This window comes from Phyllobates terribilis, unplaced genomic scaffold, assembly GCF_046119375.1.
Source record: "Phyllobates terribilis strain yellow unplaced genomic scaffold, ASM4611937v1 Scaffold_9__5_contigs__length_417890890, whole genome shotgun sequence".
Lineage (NCBI taxonomy): Eukaryota > Metazoa > Chordata > Amphibia > Anura > Dendrobatidae > Phyllobates > Phyllobates terribilis.
Window position 1 is genome coordinate 79,452,804 of NW_027362769.1, and position 27,632 is coordinate 79,480,435.

General features: G+C 40.5%; 1 protein-coding gene across 1 annotated transcript in view; it reads right to left on the bottom strand.

Annotated features, from left to right (window-relative positions):
• The window catches only part of ABCA12 (ATP binding cassette subfamily A member 12), a 313,653-nt gene extending 287,217 nt beyond the window's left edge, over positions 1 to 26,436 (bottom strand). Inside the window, exon 1 of the mRNA XM_073646632.1 lies at positions 26,097 to 26,436. Within this exon, the coding sequence (XP_073502733.1) occupies positions 26,097 to 26,165 (69 nt within the window). The 5' untranslated portion in view covers positions 26,166 to 26,436. The remainder of the gene's footprint in view (positions 1 to 26,096) is intronic.
• Positions 26,437 to 27,632: the final 1,196 nt, after the last annotated feature.

The window sequence follows — 27,632 nt, forward strand, 5'->3', positions numbered from 1 at the left end:
AACAAATCACCCAAACCAAATTATGGCTCCAACATTAGGAGAAGGTGGGTATTATGCCACTCCCTCGTATAGCAAAGACAAACAAAAAACAGAGTATATGGCAAAGAGTCAGAAAACTTTATTTTACACAATATACAGAAAAGACATACATGATTAAAAAGGACGACACACAGTCAACCAAACTGGGTGACACATACACAGCATATTGAAAACTGATGTTAAGTATCTATTGGGACAAAGTGCAAAAAGTGCTCGTATTCAAGTAATTTATGCACTGGTACAAAATTATGGCACATTTAATCACTATGGATATGTACCACATGCCATATGGCATATAGTGCCCCATGAAAAAATACTAAAGAATTATATTGCAATCTTACCCATATTAAATGAGGTGTCAGCACCCAGAATAAACAAGGACCCCAACGCGCGTTTCGCGTGGTATATCCTATTGCTTCCTTGGGGGAATTGCACCAGTAAGGCAGCCTAACAGGATTTTAATGCTACTTACCTGCAGATTACTCCTTTATCTGCAGATAAATAGTGTTTTGCAGATGTGACAGGTTCCCTTTAAAAATGCTATCGCATTCATATTAATAATTCAAGTTATAAACATTTATTAAAGGATTTTTGCATTAAAACATTACATTTGGGGACCTGACTTCTAAAACATCCACAAATCCTCACAGTCCATCAATATGTTTTCTTTTACAAAGTCCATGGTGATGCTTCCATTCACTTATGTCATAACATTACATGATGGGAATAATATCTTTAATTGGAACAAAACTTCACACTCAAATTTGCAGATAAGGTGGATAATTTTATTTAGGTGAACCAACCCGTGAAATACAGAAATGAGCCAAAGTTTCAGCCATGTAGGGCCTTTATCAAGGTATATCTGTACAGGATGTGGTTGGGGTGTCCTGAGCAATGCGGATCTTAGTCATGCCGTGGAATAATATCTTTACCATAATCTTTATCATTAATTTTTCATTTACTAATTTGCGATTAAAAATGTTGGTTATCAAAGGTTCTTGGATAAGTTGCTAAGAAAAAAAGTCCTCATAAGTATCAACTACTTTACCCCTGTAAGTGCCATCCCAAAAGGTACAGAGAGCGAATCTTTTGAAAATTGATTAAATCAGATTTGATGAATATTGCTTGGGAATTCAATTCGCAACAAATCAAATGTACTACGAAGCCTCCAAATGATCTGGAAAGACGTGCATAACACATTGACTCTCCCATGTCTCTCACTATTAATTAAATCTATAATATGTTCTTTCCTTTACAAAGAGATCTTCTGCACTGCTGTGCTGTCACACACTAGCTGTACAGTTTCTTCAATTTTTTCAATTCTCTCTCTAAATTGTGATGTCCTCTCTCCTTATCTAGATTCTCCACAAAAAGGCTGCTGCATTCTCTGTCTCTGCTTTTATACAGGCTATGATAATCCTCCTGACTGGCTGTGGTATATGATGTGACGTGATAACTGTAAGTTCAAGACCCTTCTCTGGTTTCTGCAATGTGTAAAATGGTGAGGGGCATTTTTGATGATTCACGTGAAACAAATGATAAATTGTTTAAATTTGCTGGGTTTAAAGAATTCCTAAAAATTCAACCCAAATTTGATATGCTAATTTCTAGTAGAAACCAATCTAAATAGTCACAGTACCTCCCAAAGGAACAACCACATACTGATTAGAGGCTCCTAATATAATCTCGTGTCATTTCACATTTGTTGACATAGATATTGGCATGGTAACGCTGCCATTACGCCTTGTTATGTGTGCATGACTGCTAATTAGGACATGATTTCTGTCTGTCACTTACTAATAAATAAAACAGAAAAACCTTTTGATAGTTACCAATGTAGAACAATTTGGATAATAAGTAACAGAAAAAGAACATAAAAGTATACAAAAAATCCTCTTTTGTAAGGATAGTAAACCTTCAGCCAGATAGTAAGGCCATGTTTACATTGATTTTTTTTTTCTGTTCAAAAACCCACCGGTTTTCTGGAAACTCATTTTTGGCAGAGATTTTCAAGGAGTTTTTTATTTTTTTCGGCCATGTGCATATGACGTCTTTTTCAGGTGGATTCCACCCGTAGTCTGCCTGAAACAGCACTGCGAAACCAGATCAAAAAATGGACATGATGCACAACAATGTCAAAACCCTGGCATGGTTAAAAGAAGTAGTATGATCATTCATCACCCGGCTTCGTTTGGAAACCACCCGTTCTCTTAATAGAACATGTAGAGAAAAGAGCGCAAAAACACCGGCAGAGCCACTTCATGAAGACAGTCGCTAGCTTGTTCCTGAATCAGTTTTGTGAAAGAAAACTCCGGCCGACAGATTAGAGACGCCGTGTGCACATACAGTGGGGGAAATATGTATTTGATCCCTTGCTGTTTTTGTAAGTTTGACCACTGACAAATTCATTAACAGTCTATAATTTTAAGGGTAAGTTAATTTCAACATTGAGAGATAGAATATCCAAAAAAAAAAAATCAAGAAAATCACATTATAGAAATTAGATACATTTTTTTGCATTTTGCAGTGACAAACAAGTATTTGATCCCTCTGGCAAGCAACACTTAATACTTGGTGGCAAAACCCTTGCTGGCCAGCACAGCAGTCAGACATTTTTTGTAGTTGATGATGAGGTTTGCGCACATGTCGGGAGGAATTTTGGTCCACTCCTCATTGCAGATCATCTCTAAATCATTCAGATTTTGAGGCTGTCGCTTGGCAACTCAGAGCTTCAACCCCCTCCATAAGTTTTCTATGGGATTAAGGTCTGGAGACTCGCTAGGCCACTCCATGACCTTACTGTGCGTCTTTTTGAACCACTCCTTTGTTGCCTTGGCTGTATGTTTTGGGTAATTGTCTTGCTGAAAGACCCAGCCACAACCCATCTTCAATACTCTTACTGAGGGAAGGAGGTTGTTGGCTAAAATCTTGCGATACGTGACCCCATCCATCTTCCCTTTAGTAAGGTGCAGTCATCATGTCCCCTTTGCAGAAAAGCACCTCCATCTGCCTCATTAGAGGGAATTTTCCGCCGGGGGTTCCGTCTGAATTAAGTATTTCAGAGATTTACATGGAAACCCCGGTTTAAGCGCTCAGCGCAGAGCGCAGGATAAATGTGAGCGGAGCCATACTGCGATCTTTGGGAGGCAGAATGAACAAATCAGCAGCAGGTGAAGAATTGGTTTTATTCATTTTTTATGCTGTTCCTCGTGCAGTGTAAGTGATTAGACGACTTTATTCTTGGGGTCGGTGCGATTACAGCGATATCAGATTTATATCGAGTTTTTATGTTTGGCAGCTGTCACACACTGAAAGATGCTTTTTTTTTGCAAAGACTATTTTTTGCATCGCCATATTATGAAAGCTATAATTTTTACATATTTCGTCCGACAGAGTCATGTGATGACTTGTTTTTTGCTGGACAAGTTGATGTTTTTATTGGTATAATTTTCAGGCACATGCCATTTTTTGATTGCTTTCTTTTCCGATTTTTGGGAGGCAGAATAAACAAAAAACAACAATTCAGGAATTTTTTTTTTTTTTTATGCCATTCTGCGTTTGGTAAAATTGAGAAGGCAGCTTTATTCTTCGGATCAGTATGTTTACAGCGATACTACATTTATATAGTTTTCTTTATGTTTTGGCGCTTTTACACAATAAAAACTATTTTATAGAAAAAAAATAATTTTTTTGCATCGCTTTATTCTGAGAGCTATAATTTTTTTCTTTTTTGGTTGATGGAGCTATATGATAGGTGATGCTGTCTTTTTTTATCGCGTTTTATTCCAATTTTTGGTCGGCAGTATGATGATAAAGCACCATTTTTTTGCTTAGTACTTTATTTTTTTTACTGTGTTCACTAAAGGGGTTAACTAGTGGGGCAGTTTTATAGGTCAGGTCGTTCCGGATGTGGCGATACCAAATATGTGTACTTTTATTGTTTTTTGTATTTTTCATAATAATATTTATTCATGGGTACAATACAATACTATATATATATATATATATATATATATATATATATATATATATATATATATATATATATATATATATAATATTGTATTGTACCCATGAATAAATATTGTATTGTACCCATGAATCCATGAATATGAATATATATATATATATATATATATGTTTTGTTTTTTTATATTTGTACAACTTTTTTACTTTTTTTACATTTTTTTACTTATGGGACTTTCACTTTTAGGGCTAGCTTTCACTTGCGATGCAATCGGACGAGTGCAATCCGATAAAAAATTGGATTGCACTCTCCTCAATGTTACCCTGTGGGGCAGCGCACATCTCACATGTGCGATTATTTTCTCATGCCGATTGGACATGCAAAAACAATCGCAGCATGCTGCGATTGCATGCTCAAATTGGATCGCATGCACCCATATAAGTGGGTGCGTATGAAATATCGCACTGCACTCGAATAACACCCTAATGCAGTGCGAGAGGATCGGAGCACAGAGCACTGACATTCGTCTCCCGCTTGCAGCAGAGCTGGAGCCAAATGTCATTAGCATATCGCATTGGATGCCATACCCTGGTGGGACCCTGGCCTTAGCAGGCTGATCGCAGTTATAAGGTATAGCAGTGCAGGATCACTGCTATACCTCATAACTGTCAGTGCTGCAGACACAAGTTACTTTGATCATGCACTGCGCATGATCAAACTAACTTGTTGGGGCCTGGTGACCCAGATGTCGTCGTGACGACATCGGGTCACCATGGCAGCGATCGGGACCCTGCACTGACAGCGCGGGGTCTCCGATCTAAGAGCAGAGGGGCTTTTGTCCACCTGCTCACTAGCTAAATGCTGCATTTAGGGGGCTAAAGTGCCGGGAGCGGTGTGGGCACCGCTCCTGTCACTGAATGCCGGGTGTCAGCTGTCAGAATCAGCTGACACCCGGCAGCGATTGCGCCTGCACAGGCTGTGCACAGGTGTGATCGCCTGTGCGTAATAATTCGTACCTGGTCCATAAGGCTCAGGGCACAGGGACGTATTATTATGAACAATGTCAGAAAGGGGTTAATTTACACAATAGGTGCAGAAATGGTGCAGAAAATCTGCAATGTCAAAAATTCACTGAAAGCTCATCGTGGGAACGTGGCCTAAAACACTAAGAAAATGGCCATTTGCGTAAAAATATATTTCCTTCTTGCCAATTCTTCTTGTCTATCAAATACCAACTCTTTTGTGTTACTATATACAGGCGAAAGAAGACTCATCTAAACATCACATATATATAATATTTTACATTACTGAGGTGTTATCTTTCCAGAAAAGCCAATACAACTACAGTCTGTGACATTCGCATGAAAATTCATCATATGAACCATGAACTGGTACGTCACATTTTGGATAGAGCAGTGTAAGTGTAAACAGGTGCTTGAGATGCAGCAGCGCAGAAGATGAGGACACAGCGGTAACTAAACCAAAGTTTACTCTAACACAACAATCTGAATAATTCAGATACACAATTAAACAGGGTTAGCAGATTATTAGAGTGCAATAAAGTGTTTTACAATTTGATTGAAGCAACAGTAACAGATATAACTGATATAAAAATTAAACCCTATCATACAAGACACTAAGCATTTACAATATATACAAGTCTCTATTCAATTACTCTGTCCTAAGGTGAGTAAGGCCACGAGTCACTTCTTGGTGAGTTGCTTCTAGCACACGTTGCACTGGCTGCCTCCGTCACCCTGTGTACCATACTTCTGCACCTCACGTTGCAGATTTCTTTTATTTTACTCACTTCTGTAGCACAATTAATTCCACAGCATTTTACAGGCATTATCGTCACTGTCCCCATTGGGGCTCACAATCTACATCCCCTATCAGTATGTCTTTGGAGTGTGGGAGGAAACCGGAGAACCTGGAGGAAACGCACGCAAACACGGGGAGAACATGCAAACTCCTTGCAGATGTTGTCCTTGGTTGGATTTCTCGAATAATCTCACGAATGTACCTCTAATACAGCCCGCTCACTTCTCATGGCTCTGATCCCGCTCGCTCAGTTCTGGCTCCATTTATTTATCTCCGATCTCTGGCCCTCGGTTCTTCTCTCGGATCTGGTCACTCAATCATTCACTCAGGTCTGGTGACTCAGTTCTTCTCTCGGATCTGGTTACTCAATTCTTCACTCGGTTATGGTCACGTCTACTGGCGGCTATAAGCCAACCTCGCTGCACCACACGTCTGTCCTGCTACAGGTTCAGGAGCCAACTCATCCCTTCTCTGTCCTCCTGGGCCTTTTATAATTCCTAACTGTGACACAGCTAGTACCTGACCAGGTGTCTCCTCCGATTTCTTACCCCAGGGAACATGCACTTCACTCTTCAGTTCCTGCTAATGCAATTCTCTCTGCTTTCCCTTTTCCTATCATCTTTGACGAGCAGATGGTGGTGTTCACTTACAGACACTCTGTTAGGTATTAATTGTGTGAGTCTTCTCACTTATCCATATCCTTACATAAGTAAAGAAATGTGTTTTTACAGAAAATCTGTAGCTTTAGTCTTCAGCATGGAAAATGGCAATATAAGGAAGAGGCAAAAGTCATTGTAATGATAAGGGCTGTAAGTGCGTGACAGTGGGTGGAAATCACAACCAAAAATGTAAAGCTGCGTCATGAGTGCAGCCCTGCATACTGCATACGTTCTGATTACACTAACTTGTGACTTTATGCTAGCCTCCTTCACACGTCCGTGTGTCCAGTACGTCTGTAGTAGTAACCAATGGAGCCTTATATACCACATAGGTAAGTTTGACACATCCCAGACATCAGTAACTGTACATTGCAGACCCCCAGACAATACCAAGTTCTGCATTACTAGTCATATATGGAGAACCTTTATATGACTTGGTAATGTAATGTTTAAGGGGAATCTGTCAGTAGTAGTGATGAGCGAGTATGTTCTGTTAACCCTTTCGGCGAGCATGTTCGGGTGCTCGCCGAGTATCTTCAGAGTTCTCGAGTGTTATGTTTAAGTCACGCCGTGTGCATGATTTGCGAAACAGGCATTCTTCACATGTATTAAAGCTTTCAAACAGTCACAAATCATGCGCATGGCGTGACTCAAACATAACACCCGAGCACGCTGAAGATACTCGGGAAATACCCGAGCATGCTCGTAAATCTCGAGTAACGAGCATGCTTGCTCATCACTAGTCAGTAGGATTTACCCTTCTAAGCCGTCTATATGGGCATATAGGTCATAGGACCTAAAACTAATATCCTCAATAATCTGTACCTGCCACTCCTGTCTCCAAGACTTCTCTTGTGCTGCACCAGTTTTATGAAATGCAATACCCTGTACAATTAGATTAATTCCCAGTATTCACTGTTTTAGTCGTGCCCTAAAAACACATTTCTTTAGACTGGACTATCACCTCTCCTCACTAATCCAACTATTCCCTTTTTGTCCTTCCTAAACTTTCCTCAGAATTTGGTCCCTTGTATCATCTGCTCACACACCCTCCATGTACTTAATAGCACTCTGTATCTGTACTTGTACATATTATGACTGGTGACCAGTTCATGCAGATTATTTGAGTACACTATTTATTATATTACACTATTTATTATACTGATGGATGGACCATACAATACAAGCACTTTTTACCATTTACCTTTTGTGCCCCCCCTATTTCCTCATACATTGTAGCTTGTGAGCAGGGTCCGACTCCTTTTCGTATGAGTTGAATTATGTGCTACTCTGTAATGTCTGATATTGTCTGTACAAGACCTCTCTGAATTGTACAGTCCTGTGGAATATGTTAGCACTATATAAATAAAAATTATTATTAGAAAGTTGAGTAAATTGATACATTGATATCTGTGATCCGATGAATGGTTACAGAGAAATCTTAATTTCTTAAGATTTCAATGATCTGTTAAGATCTGTGGGCCGGACATAGATCTCCCTGCGAATTTGCCTCCAGAGCTTATTTTAAATGAAAGGAGGCGTTACCAGTGTGAGACACGTAATGACTGCCAATTCACACTGCTTTACCCACAGTACACACTAGGCTTAAAGAGCAACACAGTCCATATATAGCCATATAAGTAAAACAGCAACATTTCACCCTTTACGGTCTTTATCAAGCTGACAGAAAAATGTACGAACACATCCATAAATTGGGATAAAATGTGGTAATCAACCAATGAAAGATTGGATACATACACAAAAATATGTCATTATATGGATGTGTTTGTACATGTTCCTGTCAGCTTGATAAAGGCCGTAAAGGGTAAAATGTTGCTGTTTTACTTATATGGAGAAAAAAATGTACTTTTTATATTTTTTGCAACTTCCTGTTGAGTGTTGTCTTCAATCAGTATATGTAATAACTGACAGTCTGCACGCCTGACCTACATGTCTTACACTAGTAATGCCCGCTGACTGGAGGCAGTAAATGAGCCTGGGGAACTACAGACACAGAGAAGACCCAGTGCACAGTCCGGCCCTTATGTTTTGTGGTCACTTGACCCTCTGCCTTTATAGTACTTTTTTGTCTGTTTGTCTTTTTGTGTTCTGCAACAACTTCTCTGTTTAGGAGGTGTCCCATTTTTGTCCCAGTCCTTAGTTCTTTTAGGGACCCCTCCCCTTATGCTATAGGTCTTCGTTCAGACTAGCCCAGGACTAAGGTGGGTCTGTTTGCTAGGAACAGGCAGCCCGCTACATCATAGGGATTCAGGTTAGTTTTACTGTAGGGACAGTTTTCCCTTATCTTTCCTTAGTACATGTTGCAGATCATAACAGATATAACCCGGAGTGTTTTCTCTAGTGCACGTAAGCACTAAGAGGATTGTTTGGTGCACCTGGGACCGGGTTATGGGTAGTTTAGAGAGTTGGACAGATCTAGCTACCCACATACCTCATCTCTAGGAGTGGTTAACAGTCTATACAATGGAGGCTGTTGTTTGGCACATGGTCTGTGTGTCTGGAAGGAGAAGGCCTCCTGTGGGTGGCTGTTTCCAGACTGAGCCGTGTACTGGATGCCTACCAGCCTGTGTGACCACAGCGTTGGCAAACCAGAGTCTTTGCTCAAAGGCCTATTTTTCTTTGTTTTTGCCTGCGCTAAAGGTTATTTGTTTGCATTCCTGTTTGCCTCTCATCGCATCTGAGTGAGTACAATCCCTACAGTACTCTTTTTTTTTTTAGGATTTAGTATTCCTGTGAATCGCTAACCTAATATTTAGTTGTATAACCACAGTTTTTTAGAACTGCTTCACATCTATGTTGCATAGAGTCAACCAACTTCTGGCACCTGTCACCTGTTATTCCAGCCCAGGATGCTTTCACTACATCCTGCAATTATTTGGCATTTGTTGGATTTGCCTCAGAAACGGCATTTTTAATGTCACCTCACAAGTGTTCTATCAGATTAAGCTCCCGGGATTGGGCTGGCCACTCCATAACCTTAATTTTGTTGGACTGGAACCAAGATTTTGCTCATTTACTCGTGTGTTTAGGGTCGTTGTCTTGTTGAATCACCCATTTCAAAGGCATATCCTCTTCAGCATAAGGCAACATGACCTCTTCAAGTATTTTAATATATGCAAACTGGTCCATGATCCCTGGTATGTGGCAAATAGGTCCGGCACCATAGTAAGATAAACATGCCCATATCATGATGCTTGCACCACCATGCTTCACTGTCTTCAGAGTGTACTGTGGCTTGAATGCAGAATTTGGGGGTCGTCTGACGAACTGCCTATGGCCCTTGAACCCAAAAATAACAACTTTACTTTCATCAGTTCACAAAATGTTTTTCCGTTTCTCTTTAGACCAGTTGATGTGTTCTTTGGCAAATTGTATCCGCTTCAGTACATGTCTTTTTTTTAACAGTGGGACTTTGCGGGGACTTCTTGCTAAGAGATTAGCTTCACACCGGCGTCTTCTAACTGTCACAGTACTCTCAGGTAACTTGAAACTATCTTTGATCATCCTGGTGCTGATCATTGGCTGAGCCTTTGCCATTCTGGCTACTCTTCGATCCATTCGAATGGTAGTCTTCCATTGTTTCCACTTCTCTCTGGTTTTGCTTTCCATTTTAAAGCATTGGAGATCATTTTAGCTGAACAGCCTATCCTTGTCTGCACTTCTTTATAATTTTTACCCTCTCCAATCAACTTTTTAATCAAAGTATGCTGTTCTTCTGAACAATGTCTCACATGACCCTTATTTCTCAGGCTTTCAAGGAGAAATGCAGGTACAACATGTGCTGGCTTCACCCTTAAATAAGGGCCACCTGATTCACACCTGTTTCTTCACAGAATGATTGACCTCACTGATTGAACTCCACATTGCTATTATTTTGAACATACCGCCTTTCAATTAATTATTCAAATACACAGACTCAAAAACATGCAGATCATGTTGGTTTTCTTATAATCTACTGAACCAATTGGTAAATTGTTTAACATGTGGTAATATAATTTATACCAAAAACAGTGATTAATCTGGTTAGCCATATAGGACTGCTATTATTTTTAACACTACTGTATCTATTTAATTTGTATTACAGCATCATTACAGGCAGCTATGCCTTTACCCTATATAACAGAATGGTGCTGACAGGTTCTCTTTAAGATCTATGGGCCGGACATAGATCTCCTTGAGAATCCGCCTCCAGAGCTTATTGTAAATGAAAAGGGGTATTACCAGTGTGAAACACGTAAATCTGAAAAGAAAACTGACAGTCATTATGTGTTTCACACTGGTAACGCCCCCTTTTATTTATAAAAGGCAAATGAATGCAGATTCTTGGGGAGATCTGTGTCCGGCCCATAGATCTTAACAGCTCATTTACATATTAAGAAAAACATGGATTTATTTGGTATAAGACACCAGAAACACAAAAAAACAAGGTATCATTCTATTCAGCTAACTATGACCTACATGCCCATATAGACAGCTTGGGAGGGTTGATCCTACTGACAGACTGCCTTTAAGGCCAGGGTCATCCAAGAGCATCGGATGCGATATGCTAATGACACTCGGCTCCAACTCTGCTGCAAGTTTGATCCGAGTATCAGTGCTCTGATCTTCTCACATGAAAGAATTGCAGCACAGATGCGGATGAGACGGAGAGAGTAATTTCTCCATCTCCTCCATTGGATGTCCAAGGGAATCGCACTGCACTAGGGTGACATCCGAATGCACTTCGATGTTTCACACGCACCAACAGACTTGCATGGGTGCTTGTGATCTGATTTTCACAGCCATTCGCAGCACCGTATATATTTCATTAGTTTAACCCCTTCACAACCTATAATGTATAGGTACATCATAGATCCTGTTTCTCCCTTTGATGTCAGCTCCGGTGCTAAATCCGCATCTTTCCCAGCACATGACAGCTAATTTGATTAGCTGACATGTGTCCCTAACAGCCGCAGGTAGAAGCGCGATCCACCCGCAGCGGTTAATATGTTAAATGCTGCTGTCAATCACTGACAGCAGCATTTAACTGGAGCGCACTGGAAGCGCATCACAAGACCCACCCATCGATTCCCCTATCACATGATGGTGGTGCAACAATGGGTTGGCATGACAGTCAGAGGTCTGCAGAAGACCCCTGTGCTTGTCATTGCAGGTCTGCTATGAGCGCCTCGCCGATGCCGGCGTTCATAGGAGATGATGATTTCTCCTACACATAGCATAGCTAAAGCCCTGCCATGTGTAGCACAAGCGATCAGACAATCGCATCTTCAAGTCTCCTAATAGGACTATTGCAGCAAGCAAAAAGTAGAATTTTAAAAAAATATATGTATATAAAAAAATATAAAAGTTCAAATCACCTCCCTTTTGAGCCATTCAAATAAAACAATAAAAAATACATGTTTGGTATCGCTGCGCTCAGAATCGTCCGATCTATCAAAATATAAAAATAATTAATGCTATCGGTAAACGGCGTAGCAAGCAAAAAAATCGAAACTCCAGAATTAAGTTTTTTGGTCACTTCAACATTGCAATACAATGCAATAACAGGCGATCAAAGGACTGTATGTACCCCAAAATTGTATCAATAAAAATGTCAGCTTAATACGCAAAAAATAAGCCCTCACCGGGCCCAAAATCCAGAAAAATGGAGGCACTACGGGTTTCAGAAAATGGCGCCATTTTTTTCCTTGCAAAGTTTGGATTTTTTTTTTCACCACTTAAATAAAAAAGAACCTATACATGTTTGGCATGTACGTACTCGTACTGACCTGCAGAGTCATACTGCCAGGTCAGTTTTAGCATTTTATGAACGTGGTAAATAAAAAACTCAAAAAAAATTGTGGAATTGCACTTTTTTTGCAATTTCACCGTACTTATCATTTTTCCCCGTTTTCCAGTACATTATATGGTAAAATCAATTATGTCGTTCAAAAGTACAACTCGTCCCACATAAAACAAGCCCTTATACGGCTATATTGACAGAAAAATAAAAAAGTTATGGCTCTGGGAAGAAGGGGAGCAGAAGACAGAAACGCAAAAACAGAAAATCGCAAGATCGTGAAGGGGTTAAGTGAATCTGTCAGCAGATTAAATAATCTGGTATATTATGAATTTAATTTATATTATGAGTATATTATGAGTTAGAGCTGGACTCAAAAATTGTTCATTTCTATTTCTGGATTATACAGCTGATCTTACATTGATTTTCACAATAAGTACACCAGTGACATCAGATCTGTTAGAACCCTCCTGTTTGTTTTTTCCATCTTTTGATTTGCGGTCACGTTACCATCTGCCTTTATATTCCAGCTCCGCCTTTTTGGCTGTGTTGGACTACAGTGTTTGACTGTTTCTCTAGCCAGGTGCTTCTGTGCCTATCTCTGTGAGTTCGCTTGGTCCTTCTGGGACCTCTAATACCTTTTTGTCAGTTTGTCTTTTTGTGTTCTGCAACAACTTCTCTGTTTAGGAGGTGTCCCATTTTTGTTCCAGTCCTTAGTTCTTTTAGGGACCCCTCCCCTTATGCTATAGGTCTTCGTTCAGACTAGCCGAGAACTAAGGCGGGTCTGTTCGCTAGGAACAGGCAGCCCGATACATCATAGGGATTCAGCTTAGTCTTACTGTAGGGACAGCTTTCCCTTTCTTTCCTTAGTACATGTTGCAGATCATAACTGTAAGTCCAGCCCAAAAAAACTAAAAGGAAAGAAATTAGGGGATCAGTATGGTTTCCGTCCAGGATTTGGCACAACGCTTGCAGGGATTGTGTCTGGAGGTGGCCGAGCTCCAGCAACATGTGAGTAGCTCTTCTGGAGCACATTTTGTGGAACCCAAGGTATGACTGCCTGATGTTTTTTATGGTAAACAGCAAGATTTTTTTTCCTTTAAAAATGCTTGTTTGTTATATTTTTGTTTGAGACCAAGGTCCTCTGGGAATGAAACACAGTGCATTGGTTTTATTATGTCACTTTTGCGCAATGAACCACAGGGGTGGGCCTTTTCTCTCCAACCTAATGATTCATGCTTAAGGTCGGTAGAAGAATTTTTTTCTGCTATGGGGCTATTATATGATGATCCTGATCGAATCTCTTCTGCTGAGGCAGAACTCAGGCATTTGAATAAGGGGTCAGGTGATATTGAAAATTATTGCACACACTTTAGAAGATGGGCTTCAGAAGTCAAATGGAATGATCCTGCTCTGAAATGTTTATTTCTTGCTGGTCTGAGTGAAAGGGTTAAGGATTTGCTAATTGCATTCCCAGCACCTGAGACTCTGCAGGATGCCATGCAATTAGCTGTTCGTGTGGACAGGAGGCTGAGGTCGAGTGTGAATGAGGTAAAGACTCCTGTAATATCAGGTCCTAGCCCTCAGAAAATCTGCTGAGATGGCGGAGAACCGATGGAGGTTGGGGCGATGTCACTCGGCTCTCAGGAAAGAGACCGGAGGTTAGCTGAGGGATTGTGTCTTTATTGTGGTAAAGCTGACCATTTGATTAAGCATTGTGAGCTTCGTTTAAATAAAGAAAAAAAAAAGAGGTCAGGTACGCCCGTATTGCTTGTTTACGCTCTGCAGGAGTATTTCTTTCAGGGAGTACTACTTTGCAGGAAGATTTGATTGAATTTCAGGTATTTGTGGATTGTGGTTCAACACTTAATGTGATTGATAAAGGGTTTTTGGAAAAACTTAAATTGAAATCCAAACCTTTGTCATCACCTATTTCTGTGATTGCAATTGATAACACTCCCTTGAAATGTATTACTCACAAGGTTGCTGCATTTCCCCTCACTATCAATGGAGTTCACCAAGAAATTTTGGACTTCGTTGTATTGGATAATTTACCCTCTCCGGTCGTTCTAGGATTGCCTTGGTTAAAACTACACAATCCTTTACTGGACTGGTCTACTAATGTGATTAAGTCTTGGAGTCCGAAGTGCTATGATAAATGTTGTAATGGTCGCATTGCGGCTGTGGAAAAGGGGGAATAACCTGTACCTATTCAAGATTTTTGGAGGGTTTTTTCGGAGGAGGAGTCGCAAGTTTTACCTCCTCATAGGGATTATGATTGCACCATTGAGTTTGTTCCTGGAGCTACTCTTCCCAAGAGTCGCTTGTTTAATCTGACTATCCCTGAAAGAAAGGCCTTGGAGGAGTACATACAGACTAGCCTGGCTGCTGGTCACATTAGACCTTCTAAGTCGCCTGTGGCAGTTGGATTTTTCTTTGTTAAAAAAAAGGACGGGGGTTTACATCCATGTCTGGATTTTCGTGAAATTAATAAGATTACCGTACGCAATTCCTACCCATTGCCGTTAATTCCTGACTTGTTTAACCAGTTAGTAGGGGCCAAGTGGTTCTCTAAAATTGATCTCCGGGGGGCATACAATTTGTTACGAGTGAAGGAGGGTGATGACTGGAAAACTGCTTTTAACACTCCAGTAGGTCATTTTGAGAATCTGGTGATGCCTTTTGGTCTTACCAATGCACCTGCATTTTTTCAGAGCCTTATTAATGACATCCTGAGACCATTGATTGGTAAGAATGTGGTCGTGTATTTGGATGACATTTTGATTTATTCACCAGATCTAGAGTCCCATTGGCAGAGTGTACGTGAAGTTTTGCAGTTATTGAGTGATAATTCACTCTTTGCTAAGCTGGAGAAATGTGAGTTCGCTGTGCAGAAAATTAGTTTTTTGGGCTACATTGTCTCCAGCGAGGGCTTTGAGATGGACCCTGTGAAGGTTCAGGCTGTGCAGGAATGGCCTAGGCCTATTGGTTTGAAATCTATACAGAGATTTTTGCGTTTTGCCAATTATTACAGGAAATTCATTAAGAATTTTTCTGTAATTGTTAAGCCTCTAACCGACCTCACTAGGAAAGGTGCGAATACGGTCCAGTGGACTACTGAGGCCATTGAAGCGTTTAAGTATCTCAAAGAGACTTTCAGTTCTGCCCTTATCCTTATGCAGCCTGATGAGACCAAGCCTTTTTTGGTCGAGGTCAATGCTTCATCGGTGGGGGTCGGAGCAGTTTTGTCTCAGGAGAACAGGGATGGAGTACATCCTTGTGCCTTCTTTTCGAAAAAAATTTCGGAAACCGAACTGAATTATGATGTTGGGAATCAGGAGTTGCTGGCTATTAAACTCGCGTTTGAACATTGGCATCATTTTTTGGAAGGAGCTAGATTTCCTAATCAGGTCTTCACAGATCATAAGAATTTAATCTATCTGGATGCTGCCAAGCGCTTGAATGCCCGTCAAGCTAGGTGGGCACTTTTTTTTTCTCGGTTTAATTTTTCTGTTACCTATATCCCTGGTACTAAGAATGTTAAAGCCGATGCTTTATTTCGCAGCTTCTCTCCTACGGTCGGTGCCGAGGAAGAGGAGAGCATTTTACAGAAAGGAGTTGTGGTGGCGGCATCGGACTCCGTTTTGGAGAATGGGATTCTGAAAGCTCAAGATGATGCCCCATCTAACACTCCCCATGGGAGGTTGTTCATGCCTAGAACCTTTAGGAGAGATTTGTTTGTGGAGTGTCATGAGTCTCGGTTGGCAGGTCATCCAGGAATTTCTGAGACTAAGAGACTTATCAGTCGCAGTTATTGGTGGCCTGGATGGCAGAAAGAAGTCATCAAGTGGGTGAGTCAATGTACTGTGTGGTAGGTCAAAGGCTTAACATACTCTTGCTGCGGGGTTGCTTTGCCCTCTGGAGGTTCCTAGTGCACCTTGGACGCATCTCACAATGGATTTTATTACTGATCTTCCTGTGTCCGAGGGTTTTACTGTCATCTGGGTGGTCGTCGACCATTTTAGTAAGATGTGTCATTTGGTTCCATTCATTAAGTTGCCCTGCGCCAAGACACTCGCTAAGGCGTTTGTTAAGGAGATTGTCAAGCTTCATGGCGTTCCCACGGATATTGTTTTTGATAGAGGACCTCAGTTTGTGGCTCGCTTTTGGCGTGCTTTTTGTGACAGGTTGGGAGTCCATTTGTCATTTTCGTCTGGGTATCATCCTGAGTCTAATGGACACAGTGAAAGAAAGAACCAGGATGTAGAACAGTTTTTGCGTTGTTTTGTGGCGGACAATTAAGAGGTGTGGTCTGAGTTTCTGCCTCTCGCGGAATTTGCTCTTAACAATCATACATCCTCCTCTGCTGGGTGTTCTCCTTTTTTATGTTGTACTGGGAGACATCCGTCTTTTTGTTCGTTCTCCAAATTGTGGTCGGCAGTGCCGGAGGAGGAGAAGTTTTCCGGTGATTTGGAGAGAGTTTGGACTAATGTACGCTGCAATCTTCAAGAGGCTAACAAGAAGTCCAAGAAGTATTTTGACAGGAAACGTAAGGAGGTTTTGTTTACTGTGGGTGACATGGTTTGGTTGTCCTCAAAGAACCTGCGGTTGAGGATTCCCTCTAAAAAACTGGGTCCTAAGTTTGTGGGTCCATTTAAAGTGCCTCAGGTTGTTAACCCGTCTGCTGTTAGGTTGGATGTCCCTACTGATGTATTAGATAGGGATCCACTGTCTCAGTTCCTCCTGTGGTGGAAGACGACGAATATGAAATTTCTCGTATCTTGAATTCTAGATGGCATAGAGGGAGATTACAGTATTTTGTCTCCTGGAAGGGTTTCGGTCCCGAAGACAACTCCTGGGTAAGGACAGATGATGTCTCTGCTCCTAGGCTTGTTAAAGCTTTCCACGAGAGGTTTCCGGATAGGCCTGGGCCTGGAGGATCCGGAGGATCCTCATAAAAGAGGGGGTACTGTTAGAACCCTCCTGTTTGTTTTTTCCATCTTGTGTTTTGCGGTCATGTTCCCATCTGCCTTTATATTCCAGCTCCGCCCTTTTGGCTGTGCTAGACTACGGTGTTGTTTGACTGTTTCTCTAGCCAGGTGCTTCGGTGCCTATCTCTGTCAGTTCACTTGGTCCTTCTGGGACCTCTAGTACCTTTTTGTCAGTTTGTCTTTTTGTGTTCTGCAACAACTTCTCTGTTTAGGAGGTGTCCCATTTTTGTTCCAGTCCTTAGTTCTTTTAGGGACCCCTCCCCTTATGCTATAAGTTTTCGTTCAGACCAGCCGAGGACTAAGGCGGGTCTCTTCGCTAGGAACAGGCAGCCCGCTACATCGTAGGGATTCAGCTTAAGCCCCCGTCTCACATAGCAAGATCGCTAGCGAGATCGCTGCTGAGTCAAGGTTTTGGTGACGCAACAGCGACCTCACCAGCGATGTCGCTATGTGTGACACTTTGCAGAGATCAGGCCCCTGCTGTGAGGTCGCTGATCGCTGCAGAATGTCCTGGACCGTTTTTTGGTCGTTGCCCTCCCGTTGGTCAGCACACATCGCTGTGTGTGACCAGTGGGAGCAGCGATCAGGCTGGTAACCATGATAAACAGCGGGTTACTAGGGGCGCACGCGCACTTAGTAACCCGCTGTTTATCATGGTTACCACTCTGCTACGGTGAGCGGTAACCTCCCGCTCACCATAGCAGAGTGGTAACCATGATAAACAGCGGGTTACTAGGTGCGCGTGTGCCCCTAATAACCCGCTGTTTATCATGGTTACCAGCCTGCTCCTGCTTCAGCAGGCTGGTAACCAGGAGCAGGACATCGTGGAAATATTTTTTCCACGATGTCGCTGCCCCCTGATCATTGGTGAGCCTGCCTGTTTGACAGCTCACCAGCGACCACATAGCGACGCAACAACGATCCCTGACAGGTCGTATCGTTGTCGGGATCGCTGCAGCATCGCTAAGTGTGACGGGGAATTTAGTCTTACTGTAGGGACAGTTTTCCCCTTTCTTTCCTTAGTACATGTTGCAGATCATAACAAGATCTAAGAGATCTTTTTATTTTTTTATAATGTAGTCTGCTTGTATTGAGAATATGGTGACAGGTCAACTTTTATAGCTTGGATAGTGACAGACCTTCCAAATTTTTTTAGTTAAATAAACCATTGAAATAAAGGATACTTCTGACACAATGTCTGTCCTGAGAACCTAGCATTTGTGCATTGTAATCTGCACTAAATACATATTGTTCTATTAAGGAGATAAAAACAACAAAACTAAATGTTTCAAAGGGGTTGTGAGATTTCGACAGCCGCGGTCCGATGGCAGAAGTGGCTGATATAGTGCACGTTACAGAGGCCACAGTTACGTCCTTGATCAGCAAGTCACAAAACTGGCACCAACCAACCATTGTCAGCCGTATAGCATAGGGAGATACTCCGCCTTTTGTCTAGTGGCAGGTCCTCTTTAAACCAGTGATTGGCTTGTTATGGAGCCAATTACTGTGCAGAATCTGCATGTGTAAAATGATTTTTTTGCAATCAGCAGATCGAATGTAAAAAGGGCAGTGATCTAGGTGACATATAGGCATTACATCAGTGTTAGTGATGAGCGAGTATGTTCTGTTAACCTTTATGACGAGCATGCTCGGGTGCTCACCGAGTATCTTCAGCGTACTCGGGTGTTATGTTTTCATCACTCCGTGCTCATGATTTGCGACTGTTTGACCGCTTTAATACATATGAGGAATGCCTAAGAAACACGCATTCCTCATATGTATTAAAGCTGTCAAACAGTCGCAAATCATGAGAATGGAGTGACGAAAACATAACACCCGAGCACGCTGAAGATACTTGGGAAACACCCGAGCATGCTTGTAAATCTCGATTAACGAGCATGCTCGCTTATTACTAATCAGTGTATAAACAAATATATTCCTTTTTTTGCACCAAAAAAAATAAAAAGAACATACTCATATTTCCTGCATTGGCCTGATGGGCAGTTATTGATCAAGTACCATGCATGTGAGAACGAGAGCCGACATCCACAGAGCAGACAACCCCTTTAGCGGATCTGAGTTTTCTGATTTAATTTAAATTAAGCAGGATCATCTTTATATCACAATTTATATAACATCAATAGTTTTCTACATGTTTACCATATTCAAGAACTCTGATTGCTGTTAGTGAATGAGAACATTCATGTTTATATCTTGCATCCAATGAGATGACAACCTTTGCACCAAATTGCTTTTAGCTGGACTGTGTTATCTTCATATAATACAGTTAATATAATGCAGGGAGAGGGTTGATTGCTCCTTGTATAAAGTTGTATAAAGCTGTCATTACACTTTAGATAGCTGTCGATTCAGCCAACATCTGTTTTTCCAGTGTATCCAATAGGGAGAAGTGGTGGCTCAGTGGTTAAGTCCTGGACTCCTGCGTTTAAATCTCACGAAGGACAACATTTGCCTATCATGCATAGGTAGCACCATTTTTTTCTTGTAAATTCTGTAGAACATTACAGTGTAGGTTTCAGATCCTTCAGATCTGTTGAGTGTATCAAGCTGTATAAAGACCTATATACATGTTAATCAAGAAGTAGCAGGTACATTTAAAATCAAGCAGCTATTAAAAAAGTTTTTGCTCACTTCCTTTTACATCACATTACAGATTTCCTTTCTATTTTATGTCTTTAGAGACAATTATCAGCCAAAAATAGTGCTCATAATATGAGAAAACCTCATACCTAAAAAACACACCCAAAAATGTATATTGGCATCATAAAAGCAAAAATATTACATATTATGGCTATAATAAATACAGTATAAGCCGATTGACAAAAGTATAGCCAAAAATGGAGGAAGTAGTAAAATATAAATCTTTATTGGATAACAATATAGACAAAAAATTTTTTTTTTTTCAATATAAAAAGGCAAAGTGAGCAAACACTAAGGGCTGGAACCTCGCCTGCTGATTTGTGTTGCCCTTAGTGTTTGCTCACTTTGCCTTTTTATATTAAAAAAAACATTTTTCGTCTATATTGTTATCCAATTAAGATTTATATTTTACTACTTCCTCCTTTTTTGGCAATACATTTGTGAATAGGCTTATATTTTTTGTCTTTGTAGATCAAGACAGAAGATTTGAGCACAATTCAAATAATAACTTCAAGGTTAGATTTCAGAAAGGCAGATTTTAAGCGACTCAGAAAGAGAATAGGAGGGATCCAATGGCTGGATGTCCTTAAGGACAAAAATGTCCAGGAAGGATGGGAAATTTTTAAAAATGAGATTCTCAAAGCACAATCGTTAACAATCCCAAAAAGTAGGAAGAATGGGAAGCATTTAAGGAAACCAGGATGGATGAACACAGAACTTAAACACATGCAAAAAAGAAAGAAAGAAATGTTTATCAAATGGCAAGAGGGAGGCATATCTAAAGAAGATTATAATGCAGTCTGCAGAACCTGCAGGGCACGTATCAGGTTAGCTAAAGCTGACAATGAATTAAGGCTTGCAAGAGATGTCAAAAGCAATAAAAAAGGATTTTGGGGGTATGTCAAAAGTAAAAGGAAAGTCAAAGATGCTACAGGATTTTTACAGGATGAAAATGGTGAAATGGTAAGAAAGGATGCTGAGAAGGCCGAACTTTTTAATTCCTATTTTGCATCAGTTTTCTCTCAGAAAGAAAATGTAACATCAACTGATCTTCACTGTCCTATTAAAGGAATAGAAGAATCCAGGTTATCTGTAAACAGAAAGACTGTGAGGGAATATTTAGCTAACATAAATGAGTTCAAGTCTCCAGGTCCAGATGAATTACACCCCAGAGTACTGAAGGTGATCGTAGAAGAAATTTTAGAATCACTCTCCATAATCTTTGAAAATTCTTGGAGAACAGGAGAAGTCCCAGAAGACTGGAGAAGAGCAAATGTTGTTCCCATCTTCAAAAAGGGGAAGAAGGTGGACCCAGGGAACTATAGGCCGGTGAGTCTGACTTCTATACCAGGAAAGATATTTGAACAAATTATTAAACAACATGTATGTAAGTACCTGGATAAGAATGAAGTGATTAACCAGAGTCAGCATGGGTTTGTAACTAACAAGTCATGTCAGACTAACTTAATTTCCTTGTATGACAGAATCACTGACTGGGTGGATCAGGGAAATGCTGTAGATATAGTATATCTTGACTTCAGTAAAGCATTTGACAAAGTATCTCACACCATCCTTATTGAAAAAATTACCAAGTATGAAATGGACAAGGCAACTGTTAAGCCCCCGTCTCACATAGCGATATCGCTAGCGAGATCGCTGCTGTGTCACGGTTTTGGTGACTCACCAGCGACCTCACCAGCGATGTCGCTATGTGTGACACTTTGCAACGATCAGGCCCCTGCTGTGAGGTCGCTGATCGCTGCAAAGTGTCCTGGACCATTTTTTGGTCGTTGGCCTCCCGCTGGCCAGCACACATCGCTGTGTGTGACCAGCGGGACCAACGATCTGGCTGGTAACTATGGTAAACATCGGGTTACTAGGGGCACGCGGGCACTTAGTAACCCGCTGTTTACCATGGATACCACTCTGCTACGGTGCGCGGAGGCTTCCGCGCATCGTAGCAGAGTGGTATCCATGGTAAACAGCGGGTTACTAGGGGCACACACGCACTTAGTAACCCGATGTTTACCATAGTTACCAGCCTGCTCCTGCTTGCAGCAGGCTGGTAACGGGAGCAGGACATCGTGGAACGATTCTTTCCACGTTATCGCTGCTCCCCTGATCGCTGGTGAGCCTGCCTGTTTGACAGCTCACCAGCGATGTATTAGCGATGCAGCAACGATCCCTGACAGGTCGTATCGTTGTCGGGATCGCTGCTGCATCGCTTAGTGTGACGGGGCACTTCGGTGGATTCATAACTGGCTTAGTGATCGGACTCAAAGAGTGGTCGTAAATGGCTTCACATCCAGTTGGATGAATGTCTCAAGTGGGAGTACCACAGGGCTCTGTCCTGGGAAGTGTATTGTTCAACATCTTTATCAATGATTTAGATGAAGGAATTGAGGGTAAACTGATTAAATTTGCTGATGACACAAAGCTAGGAAGGATAGCTAATACTAGAGAAGAGAGAGAGAGGCTTCAAAAAGACCTAAATAAACTGGAGCAGTGGGCAGCAGCTAATAGAATGTTTTTTAACAGGGAAAAATGCAAAGTACTACATCTGGGCAATAAAAATGAAAAAAGCATATACAGAATGGGAGGAATAGAGCTAAGCAACAGTACATGTGAAAAAGACTTAGGTATACTAATAGATCATAGACTGAACATGAGTTAACAGTGTGATGCAGCAGCAAAAAAGGCAAATACAATTCTGGGATGTATTAACAGAAGCATACAGTCTAGATCACGTGAAGTCATTATCGGTCTTTACTCCTCTTTGGTCAGACCTCATCTGGAATACTGTGTCCAGTTTTGGGCACCACATTTTAAAAAAGACATAGACAAACTGGAGCAAGTTCAGAGAAGAGCGACCAGAATGGTGACTGGTCTGCAAACCATGTCCTATGAGGAACGGTTAAAAGATTTGGGAATGTTTAGCTTGCAAAAAAGAAGACTGAGAGGAGACTTAATAGCTGTCTACAAATATCTGAAGGGCTGTCACACTGTAGAAGGATCATCTTTATTCTCATTTGCACAAGGAAAGACTAGAAGCAATGGGATGAAACTAAATGGGAGGAGACACAGATTAGATATTAGAAAAAACTTTTTGACAGTTAGGGTGATCAATGAGTAGAACAGGCTGCCACGAGAGGTGGTGAGTTCCCCTTCAATGGACGTCTTCAAACAGAGGCTGGACAGACATCTGTCTGAGATGATCTAGTGAATCCTGCTTTGAGCAGGGGGTTGGACATGATGACCCTGGAGGTCCCTTCCAACTCTACCATTCTATGATTCTATGATCTATGATTCTATGAAGAGGAAACAATTCGTCAACAAATATTAGCTGCGCTCTCCTCTAACTTCTGATCTAAAATCAAAGTACGAGAAAACCCTTCTTGTACGCTATGTAACGGTGATCTTAGCTGTTCATTAGACTGCAGTGATTTTAATAAGATTTTCAAGAAACTTCCTAAGGGATCATTCAGATAGGAGAAAAACAGACTGATCATCCGTTTTTCTCGTACGTGGAGAAATTACAAAAAAAAAAAAGTTTCTTCACCTTTTCCTTTCTGACAGTCCTGGAAAATCGGACCATACTCGGATGTCATCTGAGTGCGGATTGATTTTTTCACGAACCCATTGACTTGCATTGCCGATTTTGATCCGACCCTTGGATCAAGATCAGATATGTCTTCGCGATTTTCCACAGACTGTGAATGGTCATATAGACTATCACGGATATGAGTGCTATCTGTGAAAAACACGGATAACACTTATACATGAAATTGGATGTGTGAATGAGTCCTAGCAGTGATTATTTTTTACAATTTTTTTTAAAAAAAATTTAAGCAAAATAATAAAAATTCTGAGGTTAGCTCTAGTCATGCAAACACCATTTTAGATGTTAAAAGTTGGATGTAGGGTCCAAAATCTATGTAAGTGCAGTATACATCTTCTCATACACATTAATATTCTCTTCTATTCATAGACAAAAAGATTTTGTCCCAATATAACAAGCATTAACCATCATTCACCAGGTAAAAATGTAAAGCGTGAGCAATTCATACAATGGAACAGACTGAAAAAAAACAATTGTAGGTGATTGTAGATAACGCAGTTATCATTAACCCATGTCTATTGCTGGCTGCGGAATTAATTAATTGAGTTAAATGGGAATCTGTCAGTCAATCCGCTGTGACAGTTTGATGGGGAATTTGTAACTCTTTTATTGGTCATTTTCTGAGATTTTGTCAGCTGATTTATGACCACAGACCACATCATTGTTGAATGTGCAAGGAAACAAAGAACGTGTAACAGCCAAACGGTGCAAATTTATAATCAAAATAAATTAAAAAAAGTAATTTTTAGTAAAAAAAAAAAATGTCCCAAAAGATGGACATCCCCTTTAATGATAATTGTTACATCTATGGCTTAATACATGATTTCCCTTATAGGAAATGTCATTGGATTATAAGGGCTGATTAAGTTGTCAGTGACTTTTCTCTTACGTAAAAAAAACAGTGCGAGTTTCAAGAGTGTTTTTTTATTAAAGTTTCATCAAGTGTCAGTTTTTACTATCAGAGTGTCTGCAGTTTTTCTCAGATGAAAAAAAACTGATGGAGTTTTCTCCAGCTTCTCCTATTAAACAAAATAATTTAGATGCAGCACTCTCGCTGTTCTTGCGTCAACAGTAATTTTTTATTGGAAACCCAATTAATACAGTAAGAAGACTGACTTTAATAATGGAAAACTGTGACTTTGAATTTGATGATGTTTCGGCTCATCCAGAGCCTTGTTCACATAGTCGCAGGGGTAAAAAATAGTAGGTCACCAAGTTTACAATAAGGCTGCTGGCAAAAGGAGATCAGGCTTGTCTGATTAAGGCACTATGGCAGCTATATGTGGCAGCAGCCTTGGTGTAAACTTGATGACGTTCTATTTTTTACCACTGTGACTATATGAACAAGGCTCGGGATGAGTCGAAACGTCAAATTGAAAGTCACAGTTTTCCATTATTAAAGTCACAGTCTTCTTACTATATTAACTGAGTTTCCAAAAAAATGTACAGTTGATGCAAAAACAACGAGAGTGCTGTATCTAAACTATTTTGGATTTTTTTCTTATGAGCACCTCTTTTTTTATCGAGTACTGACCTTCTATTTCTATCTCCTATTAAACAGGCCGCGAAAGACAGATAGTATTGGACAAGTCTCCATGCTCTTGTGCAGACCACTCGGTCCAAGGTCCAAGTCAGAGATGTAAACTACCCCATAGACTATCAAAAAACTGATGTCTGAATGAGCCCCTATATTGAAAGTTTTCTAGGACTTGATTTCTTCAGAAAAGCAAAAATTATGATTAGTTGGGGTCTAACTTCTGCCTTCCGATCAATCAGTGCTTGAAGTATCACAGCCTCTTTAGTGCCATGAGTCTGACCCGCTCTAGTCAAATATTGATGACCAATATAAATATATACCAGGTTGTACATGTTGATGATTCATATAAATATATACCAGGTTGTACATGTTTTCCTTGTATAGAAAAACTCAATGGACACCATATTTTAAGCCTGGGGTTTGCAAAATTTCCTGGCCAGACATGTGCATACAAATATTTTGCAAATGTTTGCATTACAAAGTCAATGTGAATTGTGCCTCAATGTGTTATTTTGGTGTTTTTGTGCACTTCTGTTGTCTGCTATATTTGCAGGAATAGGTAGTTTCATATAAAGAATGACAGACCACTCCATAAGAGAAAGCGCTGGGAACACATGATAGTCACCTACTGTCACATTATCAGACTTCATGGACCTTTTACTGATGCCTGGAGCTATAGAGGCTAAAAACGCGTGATGGAGAAAATCAACCCAAGAAAAGGACCCTTCTAATTCTAGTATCAATTCTTAAGATTAAAGTTTCTCAAGTGAAATGGACTGGAAACATTTAAGGGCACAATATCAGGATAAAGGACTGGAGAAAGTGGGTTTTATATTACGAATAAATGAACTCACAATTTTTTTTTTAAGCAGAACGACAAAACTCATTAAACAAAATCCATGACTAATGACCCCATGGACTCGGCTAGATTACTTTCTCATTAACTACTTTAATGTATGCCCAATACAGTTTTACAACTTAGTAAAAGGAGAGTGCGCTTACCGGCTGCCTGAAGACACTTAGCCAGTTTTTCCAAAGTAGCACCTTGAGTTGATGTAGAAATGACGCCATTATCCACACAGGTTAATTTACAGTAAAAGTTTGAAATAAATAAATAAATTGCAATAATAAAAAAGTCTAAAGTCTGGCTTTAGCTGTTCATGTTGAGATGACTGGAGAGTGAGTTTTCTCACTCCAGATTGAAGCAGTCTCTGAGGTCCTGATTGACTGGTTGTGTAAGGCTGGGAGATTTCGTTGCTAACCAGCCCTGCCTGTTGCTGGTGTCGTGTTCAATGGAAAGCAGAGATGCTACTGATTCACAGTATGGCCTTAAAAACACGCACCTGCTGTCTTCCCTCCCCTCGCAGTGCAATGACACACCTAGTTCCATGTGTCACATTGAAGCGAGCAGATAAGGTGTGTTACTGTACATTTTTTTTTCTAGGTGCACACTACAGAAAATGAAGTAACTGGATTATATTACCAAAGTTAATAAAAGAAATCCCGAGGCTGAGATTTACAGAGAACAAGTACATTGTCTGGTGTTATTACAATCTGTATTATATTACAGGTTACTTTCTAGTTTTATTACAGATTTATTACAGATTACTTTTTAGTTTTATTATTTTTACGCAGTAAATGTGAAGTTCAGAACATCATTCAAAAAATATAATTTAATGATAAATCCTGATCTAGCTGAACTGTTATTCCTAATAGGGCATGTTATCACCGATCCATAGTGTAGGCGGTAACTTGCTGATCGCTCTTACAACTACTCTGATCCCCCACCAATCCTGAGGATTTGGCTCTTAAATGCTCCAATCTCATAGTCTCTAAGACTGCTGAAGATAGAGTCCTATCCTCAGATCGGTGGGGATCCTGTGGATAGATGATGACTTGCCCAATTGGTGATAACATTTTAATCTTTTTGAGTATTACCTTAAAGGTGTGGTCTGGCACCTAAAATTTATTTTATAACTATATAGCCTTACATTCTAACCACTTTTGCAATTTCCTTTATTACACAATTCCCTACACTTCTCCTTATCTATCTAATCTCTAAATGTGTTTTTTTACTGCACTGTCCATGATATTTCACTTGAGAGGAGTCTCAAAAGTGACATCACAGGAAGCTGACCCTGCAGTTACTCACTAGTTTCTTGCATCGCAGCCCCCTTTGAAGATGTCCTGGATACTGAGTGATGGATGCTGGGGCTGATGTGAGTGCAGCACCGGCTCTCTGCTTCTGTCTCCAGCGCTGTAGTTTCTGTGAAAGAAGATGTCATCAGGGGCACGGAGATATAAGCAAAGAGTGACACCAGCGCCGCCCCACTGCTTCTAGCACCGCTGAAATGAGTCGTCATTGGGGGACAGCTCTGGCGTCACTCACTGCTTGTATCACCATCCCCTAATGATGACTTGTTTGAGAAAATGTAATAAATGTAATAAAGAAAATTACAAAAGTGTAGGGTGTAAAGATAAATAGTTGGAAAATGCATTTTAGGTGCTAGATCATTCCTTTAAAGTGTTTAAAGATTT